Below are 23,574 nucleotides of genomic sequence, written 5' to 3' on the forward strand. Positions count from 1 at the left end.
CCCCTGTCAACAACTGCTTTGGGTTCAGTTCCTGTCACTGGTATTCTAATCAGTCACTTTTACGGGTTAAACAGCTACAGTGGCCCCGAGGCCAGCTGCTGGGCATGTTTGGATGTGTTTGGACGCACGCCTGCATTGCAGCAGCCTGCCAGCTTGGGGGCAGCACTGTTTGACGGACACACATATACACATAGCGCCATGGACATGGAGCAGGAGACCGTCATTAATTATGGAGTTTTCAGTTTTGCTTTTTAATGACAAGTAACATCACACTGCGGTAGGTGGCTTCTAATATCCTCAGACTTGGATAACTGCATGGCTAGGTGAAAATACAAACTCACTATAAATATTTGCTGAGTTTGTGTTAAACGTTGGATAGAAATATTATCAAAAGACGATTACATTTAACAAGCTGTTTTTTTTCACATTTTACATCAGGTTCCTTTATGATGGCGAAACAGGTGATGAAAAGGGGGTGAAAAAGTGATAGAAGATTTGTCATGATTTAGACCAGGGATGTCAAACATTAGGGTTGGGGACCACAAGTGGCCTGGCAGAGTGTACAATCTGGCCCAGTGGATGGCTTTGGAAAATATGAAGGTGGACATAAAAAAGCACACACACACACACACACATTGCATTTCATACTGCAACAAAATAATTTAGTGATATATACTATAGAAGGGTTTGTCTGTTTGTTTTTTTACAGTGCATCCATGGTTTAAATAAAGACATTTTCTAAGGACTCCTCCGTGAATTGCAACCTTATCGTGGTGGAGGGGTTTGTGTGTCCCAGGGATCCCAGGGGCTATGTTGTCTGGGGGCTTTTGCCCCCTGGTAGGGTCTCCCATGGCAAATTGGTCCTGGGTGAGGGACCAGACAAAGAGCGATTCAGAAGACCCCTATGAAAAAAACATCGAGGGAACAGTTTACCCTGCCCGGGATAGGGTTACCGGGGCCCCGCCCTGGAGCCAGGCCCGGGGAGGGTGCCCGAGGGCGAGCGTCTGGTGGCCGGGCCTTAGTCCATGGGGCCCGGCCGGGCACAGCCCGAAGAGGAGACATGGGCCCATCCTCCCGCAGGCCCACCACCTGCAGGAGGCGCCATAGGGGTCGGGTGCATTGTGTGCCGGGTGGCGGCCAGGAGCGGAGGCCCTGGCGGACTGACCCCCGGCTGCCAAGACTGGCAATAGGGACATGGAATGTCACCTCTCTGGTGGGGAAGGAGCCTGAGTTAGTGCGTGAGGTTGAGAGGTACCGGCTAGATATAGTCGGGCTCACCTCTACGCACGGCTTGGGCTCTGGAACCAGTCTCCTGGAGAGGGGCTGGACTCTGTCTCAGTCTGGAGTTGCCCCTGGTGAGAGGCGGCGGGCTGGGGTGGGTATTCTAATATCCCCTCGGCTTGCTGCCGGTACGTTGGGGTTTTTCCCGGTGGACGAGAGGGTTTGTTCCCTGCGCCTTAGGGTCGGGGAACGGGTCCTGACTGTCATCTGCGCTTATGCGCCGAGTGGCAGTTCGGAGTACCCAGCCTTCTTAGAGTCCCTGGGGGGGGTGCTGGAAGGTGCTCCACCTGGAGACTCTGTTGTCCTGCTGGGAGACTTCAATGCTCACGTGGGTAACGACAGCGAGACCTGGAGGGGCGTGATTGGGAGGAACGGCCTCCCTGATCTGAACCCGAGCGGTGCTTTGTTATTGGACTTCTGTGCTAATCACAGTTTGGCCATAACGAACACCTTGTTCGAACATAAGAGTGTCCATAAGTGCACGTGGCACCAGGACGCTCTAGGCCGTAGGTCGATGATCGATTTTGTAATCGTATCACCAGACCTGCGACCATATGTTCTGGACACTCGGGTAAAGAGAGGGGCTGAGCTGTCAACTGATCACCACCTGGTGGTGAGTTGGATCAGGTGGCGAGGGAGGACGCTGGACAGACCTGGTGCACCTAAACGTGTAGTGAGGGTGTGCTGGGAACGACTAGCAGAGGCCCCAGTCCGCGAGATCTTCAACGCACACCTCCGGCAGAGCTTCAACAGCATTCCGAGGGAGGCGGGGGACATCGAGTCCGAATGGACCATGTTCAGCGCCTCCATTGCCGAAGCTGCTGCATTGAGCTGCGGCCGCAAGGTGGTTGGTGCCTGCCGTGGTGGTAATCCCCGAACCAAATGGTGGACACCAGAGGTGAAGGGAGCCACCAGGCTGAAGAAGGAGTCCTATCGGGCTTGGTTAGCCTGTGGGACTCTGGAGGCAGCCGACAGGTATCGACAGGCCAAGCGGAATGCGGCTCGGGCAGTGGCTGAAGCAAAAACTCGGGTGTGGGAGGAGTTTGGAGAGGCCATGGAAAAAGACTTTCGGACTGCCTCGAAGAGGTTCTGGCAAACCGTCAGGCGTCTCAGGAGGGGAAAGCGGTGCTCTACCTGCACTGTGTATAGTGCTGGCGGAGCGCTGCTGACGTCGACTGAGAAAATTGTCAGGCGGTGGAAGGAATACTTTGAGGACCTCCTCAATCCCACTGACGCGTCTTCCAAGGAGGAAGCAGAGTCTGGGGATGAGGGGAATGACCCGCCAATTTCTGGGGGCGAGGTCACTGAGGCAGTTAAACAACTCCTTGGTGGCAGAGCCCCTGGTGTTGATGAGGTCCGCCCCGAGTTCCTGAAGGCTCTGGACGTTGTAGGGCTGTCATGGCTTACACGCCTCTGCAATGTTGCGTGGAGATCAGGGGCAGTACCCGTGGATTGGCAGACCGGGGTGGTGGTCCCCATCTTTAAGAAGGGGGACCGGAGGGTGTGTTCCAACTACAGGGGGATCACACTCCTCAGCCTCCCCGGGAAAGTCTATGCCAGGGTGCTGGAAAGGAGAGTTCGTCCGCTAGTCGAACCTCTGATGCAGGAGGAACAATGCGGTTTTCGTCCTGGTCGCGGAACACTGGACCAGCTCTTCATCCTCTCGAGGATACTTGAGGGTGCATGGGAGTTTGCCCAACCAGTCTACATGTGTTTTGTGGACTTGGAGAAGGCATTCGACCGTGTCCCTCGGGGTGTCCTGTGGGAGGTGTTGCGGGAGTATGGGGTGTCTGGCCCATTGCTACGGGCCATTCGATCCCTATACAACCGTTGCAAGAGCTTGGTTCGCATTGCAATAAGTCGGACTCGTTCCCGGTGGGTGATGGGCTCCGCCAGGGCTGCCCTTTGTCACCGGTTCTGTTCATAATTTTTATGGACAGGATTTCTAGGCGCAGCCAAGTGGCGGAGGGCTTTCGCTTTGGTGGCCTCAGGATCTCATCTCTGATCTTTGCGGATGATGTGGTTCTGTTGGCTTCATCGGGTGAGGGCCTCCAGCTCGCACTGGAGCGGTTCGCAGCCGAGTGTGAAGCAGCGGGAATGAGGATCAGCTCCTCCAAATCTGAGGCCATGGTTCTCAGCCGGAAAAGGGTGGAGTGCCCACTCCGGGTCGGGGATGAGGTCCTGCCCCAAGTGGAGGAGTTCAAGTATCTCGGGGTCTTGTTCGCGAGTGATGGGAGAAGGGAGCCGGAGATCGACAGACGGATTGGGGCTGCAGCTGCAGTAATGCAGACGCTGCATCGGTCCGTCGTGGTGAAGAGGGAGCTGAGTGTAAAAGCGAAGCTCTCAATTTACCGGTCGATCTACGTCCCTACCCTCACCTATGGCCACGAGCTGTGGGTAGTGACCGAAAGGACGAGATCGCGGATACAAGCGGCGGAAATGAGCTTCCTCCGAAGGGTGGCTGGCATCTCCCTTAGAGATAGGGTGAGAAGTTCGGCCATCCGGGAGGGGCTCAGAGTAGAGCCGCTGCTGCTCCACATCGAAAGGAGCCAGCTGAGGTGGTTTGGGCATCTGGTAAGGATGCCCCCTGGGCGCCTCCTGGGTGAGGTGTTCCAGGCATGTCCCACCGGGAGGAGGCCCCGGGGCAGACCCAGGACACGCTGGAGAGATTATATCTCTCGGCTGGCCTGGGAACGCCTTGGTGTTCCCCCGGATGAGCTGGAGGAGGTGGCTGGGGAGAGGGAGGTCTGGGCCTCTTTGCTTAGGCTGCTGCCCCCGCGACCCGGCCCCGGATAAAGCGGATGAAGAAGATGGATGGATTTTCTAAGGATTAACAAAAACGTTATATCTTAGAATTACAGGACAGTCTGGTCGAGGAAGTTTTTATATAATTTTACACATTTATCATCAGCAGTTTCACTGGTCGGGCCAACTTCAAATCAAAGTGGACTGCATGTGGCCCATAATGTAAACTGAGTTTGACTAACAAGAACGACTAGGTTAATTTTTTTTAAAATAGTTTTCAGCACATATAATAACGTTCTCATTCTAAACTGTTGACTTTTAAACCTGCAATTATATTTTTGGGATATACGTGTGTGGCAGAAACATGAACGGACAAGGGTCAAAGTCTGAGAAGTGCTTTTTTCTGATGACTTTATCGGCTCAGGTGCTACTTTTTTAAACATCAGCTTGGATAAAACGTCAAGTCCATTTCGTAAATTATGGCAGTAGTGAGCAAACATTTTAAAGAATCAGCTTTAAACTTCTTAATAGGGCTTTACTAACCACTGGGAGTGGTGAACTTGTTAGCAAATAGTTAGCAATGTTAGCAATAACGTATTTATTTACCCACAGGTAAATATGGTCAACATGTTAGATAATTTGTGTGATCGTTCAATGAGAAATGTAAGTGCACTGTTCACTCTTTTTTCAGCTCAGTTTTTATTCCCCTGAAAACCACGACCATGGATAAGGGGCCAAAAAAACAAATTGCTTCAGCTCTGTTAGCTAAATCTGCTCCATCTCTCTCTGTTTTTAGAGCATCTCTGATAATAACAATTTGTTCAATTAGTCTGTACTCCAGTTTTTGCAGTGAGTTAAATTCTAGTAGTATTTGATTACTTGTGTCATGCACCCAGCAGGTTGTTGCTAATACAGCTAGCTAGAGGTAGTTTATATATTAGCATGCCAGCCAAATAAAACAAAAAAACCCCCTCCAAACTGTAGTTCACAAACTACAGTTTCTGAGTGATGAATTCATTGGTACATTCACAGTTTAGTGTCTCTGCCAAATTTGCAGCTGTTTAGCTGCTAAATGCTTCACTGTGTTCAACAGCTAGTTGCTTACTGTATCTGTCTCTGTTGGCCAGACAGCTGAAAATGAGCTGAAACTCAAGCTGTAGATTCAGGTGATAATTCCTCTTTCATATTCTGACAGTGTTTCACATGGTTATCACAAAAATATGTTTTTCCAGAAAAATAAAAATAAAGGTTTTAGATGTTCAAAGTTTGGGGAGCTCTCTCATCTTTGTTTAATATTAATATTAATATTACGATCAATATTGCATTGCTGTATAATTTGAACATAACATTAAAGTTAGTAACACTTGTTTTTCTGGTCTGAATAAGAGACTGAAAGACAGAAAGTGATGGGCAGCGGGCAGTGTGCCAGCCTCGGTGATAAGTGGACCACTGCAGCGGTATAGGCATGGAGAAACCTGATAGCAGGATGGCAGCACTCAGCATGTTGGAGGTCAGGGACAAAGGAAGGGAGCGTATAACACTACAACAGCACTGGCTCTTAAGTGGACGGCTTGAAGATATTAATACGAGATGCTGTTGGACCGAGTGGAGTGTGTTAATGTCACATCAAGCCAAAGTGCTGCTGAGAGGAAATCTAAATAGAGCAGTGAGTGAAGGTGAAACTCCATAACAAAGTCCCAGGCTTCCTTTTTTGTGCATTGTGAGAGTTTTTTTGTTTCAAATCCGGTGACGCGTCTGAGAAAACAAAAAACCACATCTGCAGTAGGAGTACTGTATTTATTTTACAGCAACTTTCTGTTCTGTGTCATAACCTGCTTTAAAAGTAGCTTTGATCGGTAAGAATTTAGAAATATCCTGTGATCCTTCTGTCATTGGTGTGTTTAGCTGGTAGCTAACCCTCATGTTGGCAAACATACACACATATTGTGTGTTATTTAGCCAGAAAGATGTGTGTCAGTGTGTTTTCAGTTTCCATCCAACTTCCATTTACTGGAACTTGCTCATGTTTGCAGAAATGTTATATTGTGCTAACTGTGCTAAGTCAGAGTCTGGCTGGATCAGCTAGTAGAAACTGGTTGACACCGATATAGATTTGAGTCACAAAGTGCCTGACATTAAGGTAGTAGACTGAAATGACCAAGAATCTGTAAAAGTATATTTCCGCCTGAGACTGTTAATTTAGTGCCGTGCAATCACTGTATTTCCTCATTCCAGTCCTATGAAGATAGTAGGATAGTTTCTGAATTCATTACGGTAGGTGGAGCGGGGTAATTAGAGCTATTGATTTGGCTAAATGATAGCTTTTGCCTCGTGCTGAAGGGCATGTGCTCAGCAAGCCCCAGTGTTATCTGATGACCCATAAAATCAATGGCCTGGCTGCAATCTCCCTGGTGATTTAGCTCATTCCATTTATCTCACAGGGCTGACTGGGTTCACACGCATGAAAACAGAACAGGAGCCTTTGCACTGGATTGCATGCTCCCCATAAACATCCATAAATGCTACACAGTCCCCCCTGAGGTATACAAGAGTGCCAAACACCAAATCTTGCCTGTAGTCCTAAGGCACTGCCTGTAGGGGCTTGTTTCCTTGAAAAACACATTCTGCTCAGGACATAATGAACTCAGTGCTTTCGGAACCTGCTGAGCGACTGATAAAAAAACATCACAACATGAGGGAGACATTTGAAATGCCGCCAAGATGTCAGACTGCTTTCACATACTTTATTCAGCCCTTTTTTCCTTCCTCTGTAAAGTTTAACAAGGAGCGTAGCTCACTGTAAACCTCTGCTGATGATTAACAATGTCTAATTTGCATTGTTAATCATAACCTTGATCTTTTCATAACCAAGTATAAACATTTTATAAGATACAGTATAATAGTGAACAGTGGAGACATATTGTATAAAAACTAGATGTTTTATGTAAAGGATCCTGCAGCTAAATCAAGAGTCTGCTAATTCATTCTCCTACTAATAAGGAAATGAATGGTAAGCAATGGATGCCTGAACAATGCTTTTTCATCCCAAGCCATCAAATCCTGCAGTTTTATCATCCAAATCTATCAGGTTGGCTTATAAAGAGATCCTGGTTTCAATTAAAATGTGTATAAATGGGCACTTCAGATGTTGAAGCGAGACCTGTGTCTCCAAAGGACACATTCTGGATTTTGGAATTATTTTTCTGATGTACACATATATCCATGTGTGACCCTCTACCATATGCCATTTCCTTAATGCGTAATTTATGAAAACTTGTGAAGTGTACAGAGGTGGTTTTCAATCACCACAGTAATGCTCCTGTTCAGTCCCGCAAAATCCCAACTGCACTGTGCACCGGCCAAATGCTGACTGGTTAACAAGTGGGCTGAAACAGGGAGGGTCCGACAGCATCAGAGATTTAAAAAAAGAAGAAGAAAACACACTGGATGGAAAGCAGAGCCAGTGGCTAAAGTGGAGACTTTACATTGTTGTAACTTAACTTCCATGTTATAACTTCACTCTTCTCCACAGCTGTCTGGTGGACCAATAACAGCACAACCAGGAGTAGAGTAGCCCGTAGACTGGTTGCAATAAATACTTTGTACACTGCCTCCATCGACAGCTTGCTACCACTGCTGAACCATAATTTCAGCACAAGTTGGCAGTGCCTTAGAACAGCGGTCCCCAACCTTTTTTGCGCCACGGACCGGTTTATGACAATAAACCGGATAAATACAACAAAATAAAACTGGTACTGGTACCAAAAAAAAGAAGATTTATTCATAACACACGTGAAAAGAGTTAATGATAAAAACGATAAGAAAATAACGCTAAAAACCCTGAAAACCATACATTTCACACCCGAGCCTCAACTCTCGCGGCCCGGTACCAAACGATTCACGGACCGGTACTGGTCCGTGGCCCGGGGATTGGGGAACACTGCCTTAGAAGTATCCCCCTGTGAAACTTGTTTCATATATTATTAGGCGACATAAGACTTTTAAAAACATACAGTGGTAAAATACATGAATATTTGCTGTGTTATTTTATTCCATCCATACGGATGAATGTCCACCAATTCCCACATTTGAGTTTCTCAACAGTGAGATAGGGGCTTACCCAGGTCACTAAAATTGCCATATGATGGCCAAAACCAACACAAAAATGGCATACTTAAAAGCGCGATGAAAACCATGTTATTCATTTCCACGTAATCATGCTCATTCACTTGCTAAAGGCAAAGTAGGCCTCACTGTCATCACTAGGTTCTCTTTCACTCTCCAGCTGAAGGACAGGATAAGGTCACTTTGTTGACCTGCTTTTTACAGCAGCCACTTGGATGGTAATCACAAAAAATAACACCAACCCACTAAAGAGCCATACACGGTGCTGGCCTGTAGACCCGGTCACAATGAGTGCTGTCTAAATGAGCTTATTAATCACAGACCGCACCAGAGGCAGAGCCATTGTGAATTCATTAATGCTCAGCAAAGGAGTGTGAAAAAAAGGCTCAATCATGTTTTCACTATCAACAACCGTGGACCCATTTCAAATTGAAACTGCATGCGTACGGCAAACACTCCAACTGCACGAGCGCTTAACATCACATTCCAGGGCAGTAGGTCCACAGAGCAGCGCTACAGCTAACTTGCATTTGCAAAACTCAACAATTAACGAGTCAAATTCAGTTATTAAAGCAAACCACTGTTAAGCTGTGATTAATATGCAGTATTACTTCAGCGCTTTTAAAACAATTATTCATGAACTCCTCCTCACTAGAAAAATACTTTTCCCAAGCAGTCTCGGAGCTCGGAGTGTTTAATAACTCCAAGCTCCCTGGAAAGACGAGAACAAAAGGAAATTGGTCAAGGCACTACGACGAGCCTCCTGTCTTTCCTCACTTCTTCACCCGTGTTTACCTTGAGTACCTCAACAAATTGCTCTGATAGACAGCTGTGTTTTCAGGAGCCTTTGTAAGTTTTCTGTGCCTGCTTTCAAGGGCCAGTTGCAGCAAATCACCACATCGGATTTTACAAACAAAAAAGAATTCCTCAAGATCCGCTTTATGTATTTGAAGTTCGCCTTTGTTTAACTTAGCTTCTATTCTAGTCAATGAATAGAAGAGACTATGGAGAGTATTTTACACCTGTTTTCTGCAAGTATGATGCAAATGTTTTGACTGCTTTCGGCATTTTTTTGTGTGTAGACATATGCAAGAAGCCACTGCTGAAATACCTGAAACCTGCAATCATTATAGAGGTCAGCAGGGGGCGACTCCTGTGGTTGCAATATTTATAGAAGTCTACAAGAAACTCCCTTGACCTGTGAACTCTGATGAATTCTTATTTTTATGTATTATTTAATACAACATGATGTTCATTTTATAACTTATTGATCTGTTAGAGTTAAAAATGGACCACAAAGGGGGGTATTATTTAGAACGGGCCTCACATGTGATGTCATGTGCTCAGTACATGCAGTTTCAAAATAGAAAGAGGACCCTGACCCTGTGAATGTCGTTACGGTGCCTACATCTATGTTTTCAACACAGTCTGTATCAGACTGAATACCAACAAGATAAAGGTGGGGGAAAAAAGCCTTCGCTGTTTTTTTGTAGGACTGTTTAAGTCTGTGTTTGCCTCTCTTTCTAGTGTCCTCTCATCTTATATGCGTTGATTACAAGCTGACGAGTCACAGCGATACACTTAGGGGCCTATTCATGTTTAGAGCCCCCGCGACACACACTGGATCCTTTATTCTGAGGAATGTCTCCTTTCAAGGCCTGAACTCGCCTGTGAAAGCATGTCAATAATCCAGAGTCAGTGGGTGCTTCACAATAGTGCCGTGACCACCCCACCAACCAGCCCACTGCAGAAATGGGCCGCAATTCTGCATTCTACCAGTGGAAAGAGACCCGGGTGGTTCAAAGAGGGAGCAGTTGAATGGATGAAGTCATTAATCTGATGGATGCTGATAAATACACAGCTTCACAAAGGTGAGGCCACTCTTGCGGGGAGAAAAGCACTAATCAGCGTTGAGCGTGTGTGCAGTCTTTATTCATTTATAATGTCACGCAACCACACCAAGTATCTTGAGAATAGCATCCTTGTTTTCGCCCGCCAGACCCCCAAATGCTAAGTTGAACGTAGTTAGTCCTCTCAGGAAGTATCGGGGTGTTGGTGTACGGCAGAAGCAGAAACCAAGCATTGGTTTTCTGTAGAAACTGTGGTTTTGGTACTGAGTATTTGTTTGAGCAGAGAATCTGATATCATAAGCAGAATAATTGGGATTTGAGTCTTTAGTGGTCACTAAAGCCATAAAAATATACATCTGTGATATTTATTCTAGAGCTGGTGTGAGTTGGCCGGTGGGGGGGTTTGCAGTAAAGGCTTAAGGAATCCATTGGCGAAGCTCTTGCAGAGATGGTAGTGGAAAGAGCCAATCATTGCTCTGTAAAGAATTAAAACCACCTCTGCAAATAGCCTCAATATTTGTGCAGCGCCTCAGAGTGGGAGTTTCACAGCGTCTGGGTTTCCAGTGCAAATAAACAGTGCGGAGGTCTACAAGGGCGGACTCCCCCCCCTTATCCCAGAGGTGAAGCCTGCTCCTTTGTTGCTGCTTAATCTAGGCCACTCTCTCTTGAGCGGGATGAAAAGTGAATCTTTGTGTGAGTGTTTGTGTGTCACTGTGAGTGTGTGAGAGAGACACGTCCGGGGTCCTTGATGTGTCAGATGAAGCTGTACGATAATGTCTGTTTGTATGTGGTTCTTGAATCAGAGTCCCGGGCCTGTGGAGACCACCACTGTGTTTGCCAGTTCCCAGATAACCCACATCCTTACACCGGGCCTACACATACCGATCCCAGGATGCTCAGCGCAGAGCAAACTGACAAATATCAGCACGCCTGACCAGCAGCTCTGCTTAAATCAACAGTACATGCCCACTTGAGTACAGCTATGATGAATAGGGGATGATGCAGATATGCTAGCAGTTGGTTTTGGACTGTTTAAAATTCTGGCTGTTGCTGCAAAGCTCGTACACTTGGTCCACTTAGTTCCTTCATACTGAGATCACACCCAGGATCAAAACTGGGAAGCATCTACATTAAATTAAATGCAATTAGCATTCAATTGGACAGTAGTTCATGCTTTTGGGGATTCTGGGTTAAATACCAAAGCATGTTGGAGTACACTGCCCAGTGATTTGGTATGTAAGAGTCACAGAAGAGAAATTAGTTTTGATGTAAAATAGTGCACCTGAAACTGCTTCCTGTGTTGGTGTTTGTTGCATGAAATACCAAACTAACAGCAGGTTATCTACAGTGTTCATACACCATCTCTTAGGTTCTGTTTGTTGTGGATTTGACTCTTCTTGGGGTTTTTTGTTGCTAAATTATCAAATTTTTATAGGTTTTTTATTATTATTTAGACCTACTGTAAAAGCATTATAGGACATAAGACCATGTAGATAAAATGTAATAAAACAGTTTTTCTACAAGGAATGTCTTGAGTAAAACCTGAAACACAGTGAGCCCTTTATCTGATAGCAAAAGCTATTCAGAGAAGTCGTTTCTGAACGTGAAACAAACTTACCCAAACTGTCACGCTCCTGTTTTTAATGTAGACTTGATGAAAATGATGAGGCGCAAACGGTGCCTTTGGGAGGCAACTTACACATCAATTTGCTGTTCTTATTTCTGAAGTGGATTAGAGTAATACTTATTTTCTTGAGCACTTTACTTAGACTTTTGAGAAAACTGTGCTTTAACACCCTACATAATAACAGTGGGTAATTTAATCAATTTAAGAGTCACAGTAATTCGTATTTTCTTGCAGAGCACGTTAAGATTTACCTTAACAGCCTTACCTATGGGGAGGGGGGAGGGGGGCGTAAGTCTCTAATACACCTGGTTGGCTTGTTTCTAGGATGTACTTAGAAACTGCAGTAAGCAGTGCAAATACACACAGAGCCTGTGAGGTGAAGCCACTCGTGCCGGCATGCTTTTAAACTAAATAACAGGGCTTACTCAGAGTTGGAGGCTAAATGAAACCTGAACTTGTGTATCTGCTCTTGTCTGGATGCGTTTGTTCTGAAACATGCAGAATGCACTGGTACAGCCCGCAAGTTTGTGTGATTAAGGTCAAAGGTCAAAAGAGAGGAGAGGCAGAGAGGAAATTGCTCCAGTGGGTTTTTTTCTGTTCTTTTGCAGAAAGATTAGTTGATAATTAGAATTTTTCCATAACTCAATAATGAACTTTTAATGCTTTTTATTAAATCATATCCAGCAGATTAAAGATTAGAACCCATCACGTCACTTAAACTGTTTCAACAAAACTTTAGGAAGCTTTCTTGTGATTATGTGCGGGACTTTTTAAAATGTAAGACATTGTATGTTTCAGACTTTTGTTTTTCCTCATCAGCCTACACTCAGTACATGATGTCCATGCTAAAAACATTTTTTTTAATATGTTTTCATGATTTAGTCAAAATAAAAGGCTGAAATATCTCTTTTATGAAGGACACCCCTCACAACTACTTAATTTAAGTACCTTTGTGTGCAGTGTTTTTGTGAATGGTCCTAAAGGTTGGGTACATTTAAGCACAAGCAGGTTGCAGCCATTTCCAGGTCCTTCCAGAAATGATTCTCTGTTAGCTCCAGATGTTGACAGATGAGGTTTCTTGACGTTGTGCTTTGGGTTTTTGTCTTGTTGAAATGTAAACCTTCACCCAAACCTGAGGTCCTGAGCTTCCTGGAAAAGGTTTTCAGTCAGAATGGATTCATATTTCTCTGCATGCATCTTTCCCTCTGCCCTGATTGGTCCCTTGTTTTAGGGACTGTCGCTGAAAGGCATGATGCACAGTCTGATGCTGCCACCACCATGTTTGACTGCAGGGACGGAGTTAATGAGGCTGGTACTTTTCAGCGCTGCAGAAATGGTTCCCCCACAGGTCTGTGCACTGACACAATGCTTTCTCGCAGGTCTGTGGAGCTTATAGCTTATTTTTTTTATCCAGCCTCGATATGACCCAATTTCCAAGTGTACAGGTGTCTCAGATAAACACCTACCTGTAACCGGCTATGCTTTGCATTCTGGGATGTACCACAAATGTGTAGATAAATAAATAGATTATAGCAGGCCGAGCTGAAGATGCTCAGGTTTTGAGTGAGTGATCAGGATGGACAGGAAATGAGTACATCAGAGGGACAGCACAGGTTGAGCAGTTTGGAAAGAAAGTTAGAGAAACAAGGCTGAGGTGGTTCGGACATGTGCAGAGGAGGAATAAGTGGATATATTGGACAAAGGATCTTGAAGATAGATGTAACAGGCATGAGGAAAAGAAGCTGAGCACAGAAGAGGTTTGTGGATGTAGTGAAGGAGGACATCCAGCGGGGTTGGCATGACAGAAGAGGGTAGGGTGAGATGGAGACAGATGATTCCCTAAAGGGAGCAGCCGACAGAATATCTATTAGTCCAGAACACAGCACCTTCTTCCTGTTTTTACTTTTTGTTACCGAGACACATCCATCCAGTAAGTGGACTGAACGTCCTTATGCGGTTTGTAGTGACGACTTTTGGATCACCTCGAGGTCACTTAGAGCATTCTCTGTGCAAAAAGAAACCAAACCAACAGGAAAAAGCTACAAGTTTACAAGCTCGTCTGCTAATTCAGACCAGAGTAGCTAGAAAATTGATGACCCTTGGATAGCTGTGGACTCGGGTGAATTTTTAGAGGCAGCATTAAGGACCACTGACAGAAACAGGATGCATGACAGCTCAATTCAGAATTTATTTTATTTTATTTTTTTACACATTTGATTGATATTCTGTATTTGTGTGGTTGTCAAATTCTTTGAAACATAACAAAATGAAAGGGCCTGAAAACTTGCAAGGAAATTGGCACAATTATTAAATCAGATTGGAAAACATGACAGAAATGGTCTTTTCCAAGAGTGACTTTTTCTTTCTTTTTAAATAGAATAATGGGAGGCCGTTGGTATTACCTGTTAATGGGTTACGAGTCAAAGTGTCTGTCAGAAACACAAAGCCAGACAGCGGTTGTTCCTGGCTGAGAACTAACAGTTCCCTCAGGAAGCTCAGATTTGGAGAAGTGCAAAGAGTTTGCATGTAGTTTAAGTGCGTTCCCACTCTGAGTGCCATGATTACAGCGAGGACTACAGATAATTCATCATTAGGAGAAGTTCTGTGCAGGAGGGAAAAAAAGGGCCTTCTTTAAAGTCTGCCAGTGTGTTGCTCACTGACATGCCCTCAGTGCATGAGTTATTATCCCAACTGATGTCACCACATCTGCAGGAGGGATACATTTGTTGCTTAGCAACAGCTAAAGCTCTCAGCATGCTAGCTGCAGTTCAAATTTGATATACTTCTTGACTTTTGGCACTTAGTTATGCTACAAATAACATAGAGTATTTCTCACTGTGGTCACCGCAAAGTATTATTCTGAAACAGTTCACATTTTCCCCCCTTTCTCATTTGTTGTCGCAGCAGTTTCCTCTTAAATTTGCTCTCGACATGTGGTTAAGTGTCATACATGCTATCACCATTATTAATGCTAGGATGCATTAATTTAAAGTGTAATATATACATACACACACACACACACACGTATGTATGTATATGTGTGTGTATATATATATATAGGACTACTAAATCTAGGTGAAATGAAACAGTGGGGAAGACATTTCACCGCATGCTAATATATCAGTCAAAGCATAAATGTCATGTGGGTCAGGTAAAGCCAGGCCACAAGCAAAAAAGAAAAATCTGGTCCCTAAATTTAAACATGCAAGGGCTAAATGGACACCCAGGTAAACAAATGAATCCAGTTTTAGAAGAAAATGAGAGCAGAAGCAGATGAGTGAGAGAATCCAGTGTTTGAGCGAGGTAAAAGCTTTGTTTTGCAGCAAATGTTTTCATGGAGGGGTTGAAGAGGAGAGGGAGGGGGGGGAGAATCAAACTGATATTTAGCCCCTACTGGCTTTTTTTTTCTCCTGCTTTTGTTTTATGCAGGGCTCTTTTTACCACATGGTAGTGACAGATTGTTTGAGCTGAAAGGAAAAGCCATTCGAAGCTAATTAAGCAGCCATTCCAGGCACTGTTCGCAGGCAGGAGGGAGAGTAGCACAGGCATTTGTCAGCGCCGTACCCAACGTGGGTTTAATTGACAACTAGGACTCCTGACTGACAGCTTTTCCAGCCCCTAGCCAATGGTGAGCCGCGCAGGAAGACAGCTGCGAGATCATTGGATGAAAGGCGGTGAAGTGGAGGGAGAGGGGGTGGAGGGAAAGAGGGAACCCACGTGGGGCAGGGCATAGTGAGAAACACGTGATAGGCTGAGGCGCAGACGTGTTGTAGCCTACCTAGTGCTGCTGATAGGAAAGCTTGTAGATGCTTGAGGTCTCGTTAGAAATAGGTCGATCAATTCAAGTCACTCAAAGGACACTCTGCTGTAGATGAAGGGGTATTCACATCTGCGCACTTCGAGTCTTGAATGAAATTCTATGAGCTCGTATTATTCTTGGCACAGAAATAGGACGTATTTCTTTTTCTTGGCATCTCTAGCTCTCTTTTTCAACCGAGAGCGCAGTGAAATAGTCAAGCTTCAAACTATAACCTTTTTTTCAGGGTCACGCCAGCTTCAGTTATAATTGCTCATATAGTGAGCAGATTTTGAAGGCGAAAGCTTTTATTAAAATGATCCCTTCTATTTACGGGGTGGGTTATTTTCTCTATTTGAGAACGAGACTCTTTTTAAATTGTACAGCTCGTTGGTACATACCGTGTAGTGTTGTGAAACACTCGGGCACCCGCTGCAGTGCACGGACATATAAATTATTACCTTTGTTTTGAACAAGTTGTTGAACGCACCGAATGTCACTTCAAATCCAAAATGGCGAACATGCGAGGTCACATATCGTGGCCCAATCAGAACACGACAGTGCTGTGTACCCCACGTGGGACTGACGCGCCGTGATTGGTCTTCGACGCTAAACTCCTCCGGAGAACCCAATTGGTTAGCGCGAGGCCCCTCTCTCGGCAGTCGGGTCCTCGTGTCAGTGCACAGTCTGTGTGTGGTACAGCGCGCGGCAGAGGAACTGGGTACCCAACTGCAGGCTGGCGGTGCGTTTCACAACGGCCGACATTTTAAACAAGAAAAAAAAAATAACCGCTTGAGTCGCAAAATAATAATCCCTGGACTTACTGGAAGAGTTTCGAGCTGCTACTGGATCTAACAGAGGCTTTCTTTGAAGTTGTCTGCGGTCAAAAACTCGTCCCAGTCGAGGGGTTTCCAGCGTCCGAGCGGACTGAGCGACGCTCTCAGTCTCGGGAATCACCGGGGCTTTTAAAGGACTTTCAAGGGGGCAAAGAAGAGCAAAGAAGTGTATGAAAAACAGAAACGACGACGGACAATTGTCCGCCCTCTTATCAAATCTGCGGTGAACGTTACAGATTACCGGATATTAAGCTTCGTGTGGATAATATTTTTTCATATATATTCTTCTTACCTGTGCAGAGGAGAGGAGGAAAGGAATCAGTCGAGACAAAGGTAAAAAAAGAAAATAAAAAAAAGAGGGGGGTTACATGAAGAGAGCCGCTAACAAGACGGGTGGTAGTAGTGGTGGCGGTGGCTTTATGGCAGCCGACTTTGAAAGCAGCAGCTCCTTGTTTTCTGATCTTCCAGGACCACCAAAAACAACAGTTGCGTGTTTTCTTTACCCTCTAGTGGAAGACGACTCGTTAGATTTACGAGGAAAACCCCCTCAAAAAAGCGCATCGTGTCGTTGCGGGTGTGATCAAAAGTCTAAACTTTGGGATTTATTTGATCCGTGGCATCAAACGCATTTTGCTGCCACTCTTGGTTTTTTCTTTTCCCTTTCTTTTCTTTTGCACATCTAGACGACAGATTTATGTTTTGTGGTTCACACGTTCAGAGAATTAGTGGGTAAAAAAACCCAAAACTACTTTATTCTGCATTTTGCACAAGGTGTATCGGAGAGTTCGTAAAGCTCTGCGTTCGTGTTGCTTTCAGGCGCTGTGAACGTGATCCAGCTGTTTTCTGTTTGTTTAGGTACAAAAGAAAGGAGCTGATCCATCCGCTGGGCTGGCTCTGAGTGTGCGCCTCGCAGCCGAGAACGAGGCTTTGTCCGCCGCCATCCTGCGCATATCGGGGAGGGGGTGGCGGGGATTTACCGCACCTTCGCTGGGATTACGGAAAGAAAGCACGAGAAAAACAACACACCGACTCCCGTGTGGAAAAAAGACTCGACATGTATCCACAAGGCCGGCATCCGGTAAGTCCCCCGTCTGTAGTCGCTGTTTGTAAATTGATGCAGAAGCGCTGCCCTTCAAAATGGCCTAATTAGCTCGTCAGAGTGGAGCTGCTGATCCACACCTTACTATTTATGGTCTGCATCAGTGCTGCTGAGGGCTTCACTGTGGCAAGGAGAGGCACCGAGAGGTGGTGTTTATTGGAAACAAGATCTGAGATTGTGTTGAACTCGGTAAAGTAGATCATCAGGGTTTTTTTCTTTTTACAGTCCTGAAAGTTAATTGTGCAGTAAAAAACAGCACTGTGTGATTTAGAGACTCTACATGGCAAACGGATAAAGTCACACCTCTGTCACTGCACAAGTTGAGTGAAAGCAGCTCCCTCTGCCAGTCCAAGACTCAAGGGAAATGAGAAGACAAACCATTCAAAAAGGACTGGGGGGTGTTATCAAAAAAATAAAATAAAGAAGAGGAGGAGGTGGCAAGAGAGAACTCAGCTATGTGATGATGTTATTTACACCTGTGGTATCTCCAATCTCACACTTTTCAGGCTCCTCACCAGCCAGGGCAGCCTGGCTTCAAGTTCACAGTAGCAGAGTCCTGCGATAGGATCAAAGATGAATTTCAGTTCCTGCAGGCCCAGTACCACAGGTAATGACTAGACTACTACTGTAAAAACCAACGGCTTCCTGGAAACGTGAAGCAGAAGCCGTTGATGTTTTGTTCCCTTACTGTAGCTTTGTGCAATCATAACGTGGCACACAAAAACCAAACGTTTTGCATCGGTGTACCGATCCTTTTTACAAACGCAATGCTTTTTCTTCTCCACCCAGCCTTAAAGTAGAATATGACAAACTGGCCAACGAAAAGACGGAGATGCAGCGTCACTACGTCATGGTGAGTACTACAGCTATTAAGTCGAGAACAGGATTTGAATGGCGTTTCCTCCCTTTCGCCTCAGGTGGTGAACAGTCACAGGTGCTGAAAAGAACCTGGTTGTTTTTGTAGAGCCTGTGTTAAGACTGTTGACTCACGTCTGAGTTTTCATGGGATAAGAAGGGAGGAGGGGTGAAACTCTAGCCGAGGTCAAACGTCCAACTATTGATCGTGGGGTGTGACCACCCCCCCACCCCTCCTCTCAGTGGCTCTGGGGTCCTCTTTATGACCCTCCACCACCCCTCCCTAACACACCCAGCATGGCCCGCTGGGGGTTAATGACTGGTCTGCTGGCTGTGTGTGTGTGAGAATCAGACAGCTTCCTGTGTGTGTGTGTGAAAGTTTTAAATCTTAACTCTCCCAGAGTGAGCCATGTGGTCACACCCAGAGATTTCTCACATATTGGGAGACTTTGTGTGTGTTTTTCCTCCCAGCTGCAACGATAATGAACTACTTGTTGGATAATTACTTGTCATTGAAATATCAGTAAAAATCTATCTCTCTATTAGTAAAAAAATGAATGGAAAATTGAAAAAAACTTACATTTGATAATCAAAGTAAGTAATGGATTTAAGTCTTTTTTTCCCCCCCTTCATTCAAAAATGTTAAAGATGTGCCGATCACAGTTTGTCAGATGAGAAATGTTCTCATGTTTCTGTATTGTTTCTGATTATAAACTCAAAAGCATGCAAGTTCATAATGTGTCTGTAAGGGTTTCACATCACCAAAAACACCCAGGGGCATTTACTAGATGAGTAGCTTTTTGTCGCAGCTTAAATCACGTTCGAAGTCAGAGAGCAGGAAGTTAAAAATCTGACCCTGCTACTTGCTGCATGTCATTTTGCTTGCTTTGTGCACTGCATGTGTCAGAGCTTTCACCTTTTAATGGAAACCATACTTGAGAAGTGAGATAATACTTGATGCTTATCAAAGTGCTGCAAAGGGTTAAATGTAAAACAGTTCCAATAGTGCAGTTAAATCTTATTATAGTCAATTCAGAGCTCTCTGATGATCAAATGGGAGACAAAGAAATCTGTGCCTCTGTAAAGACAAGCCAGCTCAAAGCTTCTTGCTAATACAGGAAAGGCTTCATTGTGTGCATGGTAAGAAAAAAAGGAGAAAAAAAGAACAATCTTTATCTGACAAGTTGTGTAACTTAGACCTCACACTTGTGTATGTGCGTGCTTATCTTGTTTGTACATGAAAGGAATGACTTTAACCAAACGCAGCAGTACGTTTGTTAAATATTATTTTCCCTGTGAGGAACCAGAAGGTGGTGGGAGTAGCTACAATAAATGGAAGCTGTTTGCTGTGTGTTTGATAAACAAGGCAGACAAACTACGAGGCTTTAGTTTGTATCTGTTGGTGGGCTCGCAAGCTTTTTTGGCAATCAGCAGCAGATAATGTTGTTTTCAATAATAGTATTGGCTTTCTCCTTGCTGTCTGGACGGGGTTTGCGCTCAAAGACGAGGCCGTGCCAAGTAGAAGTAAACAGGCGCTGCAGCCAGGCGAGCGTCTGCCGCGGCTGAAAAATGTGCGTTGAGATGTCAGCCTCGTCGGCTAATGTCACTTCGCCCGCGCTTCAGTTGTTATTCTACATGTGATTGACTTCTTTTATTCTTGTTTGGGTGCTTGAGGGGACCGATAAGATGTCACACCAGTTAACCACTGTTTGTCTTGTTGCACGAGTTCTCTGTGCGTTCAGAGAAAAGTCGAGAGCAGTTTGGACTGTCTTGCGTTTTGCTCAATTAAGAATGGTGTCATTATGGATAAACATCTGTCTCTAATTAATTCAACATATGAATTCATTTAAGTTTATAATGTCTTTTTCTGCTCTCTCTCTGTTCTTTTACAGTACTATGAGATGTCCTACGGGCTTAACATTGAGATGCACAAACAGGTATGTAGCCATATCAGAGATGCTTTGTGTACAGCCAAAACACCCCCCCCCCCCCCCCCCCCCCCCCCGCCCATCCCTTCCTAGTGATTAAGAATATAAACACATACACATGCATACCTGATCTTCGTTTCTACCCTCATCCCTAAATGCTTCTGGGAGCGTACACATACTGGCTTCCTGTAGTGAAAACGCTGACAGGCTAAACAACACGAAGGGCACGCTGCCTGATGTGGATGGTTTGATAAGATTAAAGTGAAGTATTTGGCGCAAATTCTGAGAAGATGGTGCGATGTGCGGTTTGCCTTTCTGAGTGTGTGAGTGAGCACATACGTTGCCTGCTTTATTCTCCAAGCCTCCAAAGTGCCATTTGAGCTAAAAGCTCATTAGTTCAGCTGCCACCCAGTACTGGGCATCATGCTGTATCAAAAATGTCCACAGTTCACTCCATGTCACGTTACCGTCGAGTTAGGTTTAGAAGCGCTGGCCACATTTGTTGGTGTACTTCCAGTTGATCTTTGGTCTGTCATGGCCAGACTGTTTGAAGCAGGTTGGTGTTTTTTTTGCTTTTTTGTTTTGTTTTGTGGAACAGTCCCGATAGTAGCGAAGTAGTCAATAGTGAATTGACTTACTGAACAGTCCTCTAGCAAGAAACAAAACGTTGAGTAGCTCCAGCAGTGCTTTGACCTTGTTTTTTGTTTTTTTAAATCTATAATACTATAGAGTTGCAAATCTAGAAAATTAACATGAATAATGTTTTCAGTGGGGTTGGGGTGTTTTGGACTGACTATTGGACACATTTTATTCCCTCAGGATGTTAGTTTGGGCTCTAGGTTTTTTTTAACATGAATCCAGAGAATAAAAATAGCTGTAAGTTGTGACTTCTACCTGTAAGATGTCTGTACTTGTTCTGAGAAATCTCACCTGATGAGTTTTGATGCATGCACAGGTTGATCTGGACTGTATGCCAGAGAACATTTGGAGTAGTTAGAGTAAGATATCGTAATCACACACATACTGTAGTCACCAGAGGCCCAAATAAAGAATCAACCCTCTGTAAAAGTCAGATTGCACCTGAAGACAGCACAGCAAAACCGCTCCGTTTAGCTAACGATGTGACCCGAGGCTGTAGTCAGCTGTGTGAAATCACATCAGCATAATGTTTTTATTCTGTTTACTTTAAAAGGAGAAGAACAAAAGATGAACATAATCTCCAGACTGCCCCCTTTTTATCTTCCTGCACTTACATTTCCATTTTCTCTGATTCACACTTGCTTTCTGTTTCCTTCAGTTGCCTTTGCCTCCCTAATTCTCCTTCTCCACCTCCTCTTGGCGCCCTTATGTCTTTTCATTGCGCCCTCCTCCCTTTTCTGCCCCCGCCGCCCCAACGATGTGATGTGAATGATGGTCCTTGTGTCATTAGCTGTGTGATATGATGTATGAGAGTGGGAGTCTGTCAGAGGGGGAGAGAGAGAGAGATGGAGAGGGGTGGGGTGGAGGCTTCATGGCCCTCAGATCCAGAAGGTTAATGGCATCAGTGGGAGGGTAGCCCAGTTGGAACAGCAGCACACTGCGCAATTCATCAAGCGTTGACACTTTCTGTAGGCACGTGGTGTGTGTGTCTCTGTGTGTGCATGCGCGCTTACTAGGTGTGTTTACAGTTTATCGTGGAGCTGCCCACCCCCCTTCCTTCACGTTGCTGAGCATTTCTCTGTAAAGCAACAAGGAGATTGTAGTGATGCAGGGTGGGGGTGGAGCTGGTTGTTGTGGTTAGATGATGGTGGCGGTGGACAAAACAAGTGGGTAACAAAAGGGGTGTGGTGGTGGGGTAAGGGGTGGAGACAGGAAAGAAGTGAGGGCCTTCAGGGTAAATGGGTTAATCGACTTGTCCTCTCCTGTGCATCTCCTTTGTTTATCAATAAGCCCGGTGGAGACGACTGAGATCTCTGAATAATGCATGACCCCCCCAACACACTCTCTCTCTTTCTCTCTCTCTCACACACACACACACACACACACACACACACACAAACAAAATCTCCCATCCCTGGTGAACGAGTGTCTGTGGTGACATCAGCGAGTGGTAAACAGACGCCCCTCAGCTGTCCCCGTTATTGGTGCGACTGGAGGGAGGCTGGATTATTGGATGCAGGCAGGCATATTACTTCGCTTGTGCTGAAGATTTATTGCAGTGTGACAAAGAAATGATAAACTAAGAGCGCGATTGAAAAGAGAGGGGGAATAGGTATAAACACGGGGCGCACATAAATATCTACTCCCCATCCCTTACATGGTAGCACCAGTTGTGTCTTTACACACAAACACTGCAATTCAAGTTCCCGCAGATACACAGTTTCCCCTACTGCTGCTGCCGAGCTGAATAGTTGCTATGAAAGGGATCTGTGCGGCTGCCGGGGGGTAATTTGTTTTGACAGTGTCTCTTATGATGGCAAAGAGTGCAGGGTGGAGGTAATCACCCTCGCTTGCTGTCAATAAGTGATTTTAATTAGCGCAGCTCATTAGGCTGCCTCAGCATCGTGCCCTGCTGACTTTGTGGTGGGGGATGCTTTGTGTTTTTTTTCGCTCCCTCTGTTCTCTGTTGTGGTCCCTGTTTATCTCTCGTACGCTTGCCTACATTTTGATTTTTTTTTTTCTTTTTTTTTTTTCTCAAATGCTCTCTCTTTGGCAAAGTGAGTGCCACACGAATAGAAAGCCTGATGAATAAATTCCTCTATTTTCCTACTGTGCTGCTTAACTTAGTTGCACCTTGGGTAGCCATTTTGTGAATTTGCTCCACATATCCATTTCCTCACTTGTTGAATGAATGAGGGAAACAGAGAAAGTGCTTTGTCAAGGAGAGTGAAGTCCGTTTCCTGGAGGAAGAGGGTGAAAGGAGGAGCAGAGGGAGGGAGACGGGAGAGCTTGTGCAAATGAATAATTTATACAGGATTCCTGGAATTGTTTGCCAAGGTGATGATGGCCGATCTTTCTCAAAGCCAAAACAAACTGACTATGAGAACACACACACACTGTGTGTGTGTATGTGTTTGTGTGTGTCTCAAGGGAGCTTGACGAGGTTACCGGAGGCTGAGAGACCTGCTTTATTTTGATAGCCAGGCTAGAAGGACTGGAAGAACAGAATTACACAATGAGTGTGCGTGCTCGCTCAAACCAGCTGATGACAGGCCTGTCATGAATATGTGTGTACATGTAAACTACATAATTCAGAAATAAGAAGCATAAAAAAATGTTGTGTATTTGATGATTTGAGCGTTAACAAAATCAGATGTAATCTGTTGGAAAACAACCTGTTTCCATATGCTCCCCCTGCAGAAAAGGATGTCACTGTGTGTGTGTGTGTGTGTGTGTGTGTGTGTGTGTGTGTGTGTGTGTGTGTGTGTGAGCTCAAAATAGAATGACATGCAC

The 23,574-nt window shown here is 45.1% G+C and overlaps 1 protein-coding gene across 9 annotated transcripts in view; it reads left to right on the plus strand.

Annotated features, from left to right (window-relative positions):
- The first annotated feature begins 260 nt into the window (after positions 1 to 260).
- Positions 261 to 23,574, plus strand: part of tle3b (TLE family member 3, transcriptional corepressor b) — a 44,366-nt gene continuing 21,052 nt past the window's right edge. For 7 of the 9 annotated variants that reach the window (XM_006793875.3, XM_087840507.1, XM_087840523.1 and 4 more), the window contains exons 1-5: positions 16,079 to 16,593; positions 17,116 to 17,338; positions 17,866 to 17,966; positions 18,149 to 18,212; positions 20,107 to 20,151. In XM_006793875.3, the coding sequence (XP_006793938.1) occupies positions 17,315 to 17,338; positions 17,866 to 17,966; positions 18,149 to 18,212; positions 20,107 to 20,151 (234 nt within the window). In that variant the 5' untranslated portion in view covers positions 16,079 to 16,593; positions 17,116 to 17,314. Of the gene's footprint in view, positions 278 to 16,078; positions 16,594 to 17,115; positions 17,339 to 17,865; positions 17,967 to 18,148; positions 18,213 to 20,106; positions 20,152 to 23,574 lie in introns of those variants that run through there. The other 2 variants (XM_087840513.1, XM_006793877.3) reach the window with 2 other exon arrangements.

This window comes from Neolamprologus brichardi, chromosome 1 (assembly GCF_056152115.1).
Source record: "Neolamprologus brichardi isolate AB-2024 chromosome 1, ASM5615211v1, whole genome shotgun sequence".
Taxonomy (NCBI): domain Eukaryota; kingdom Metazoa; phylum Chordata; class Actinopteri; order Cichliformes; family Cichlidae; genus Neolamprologus; species Neolamprologus brichardi.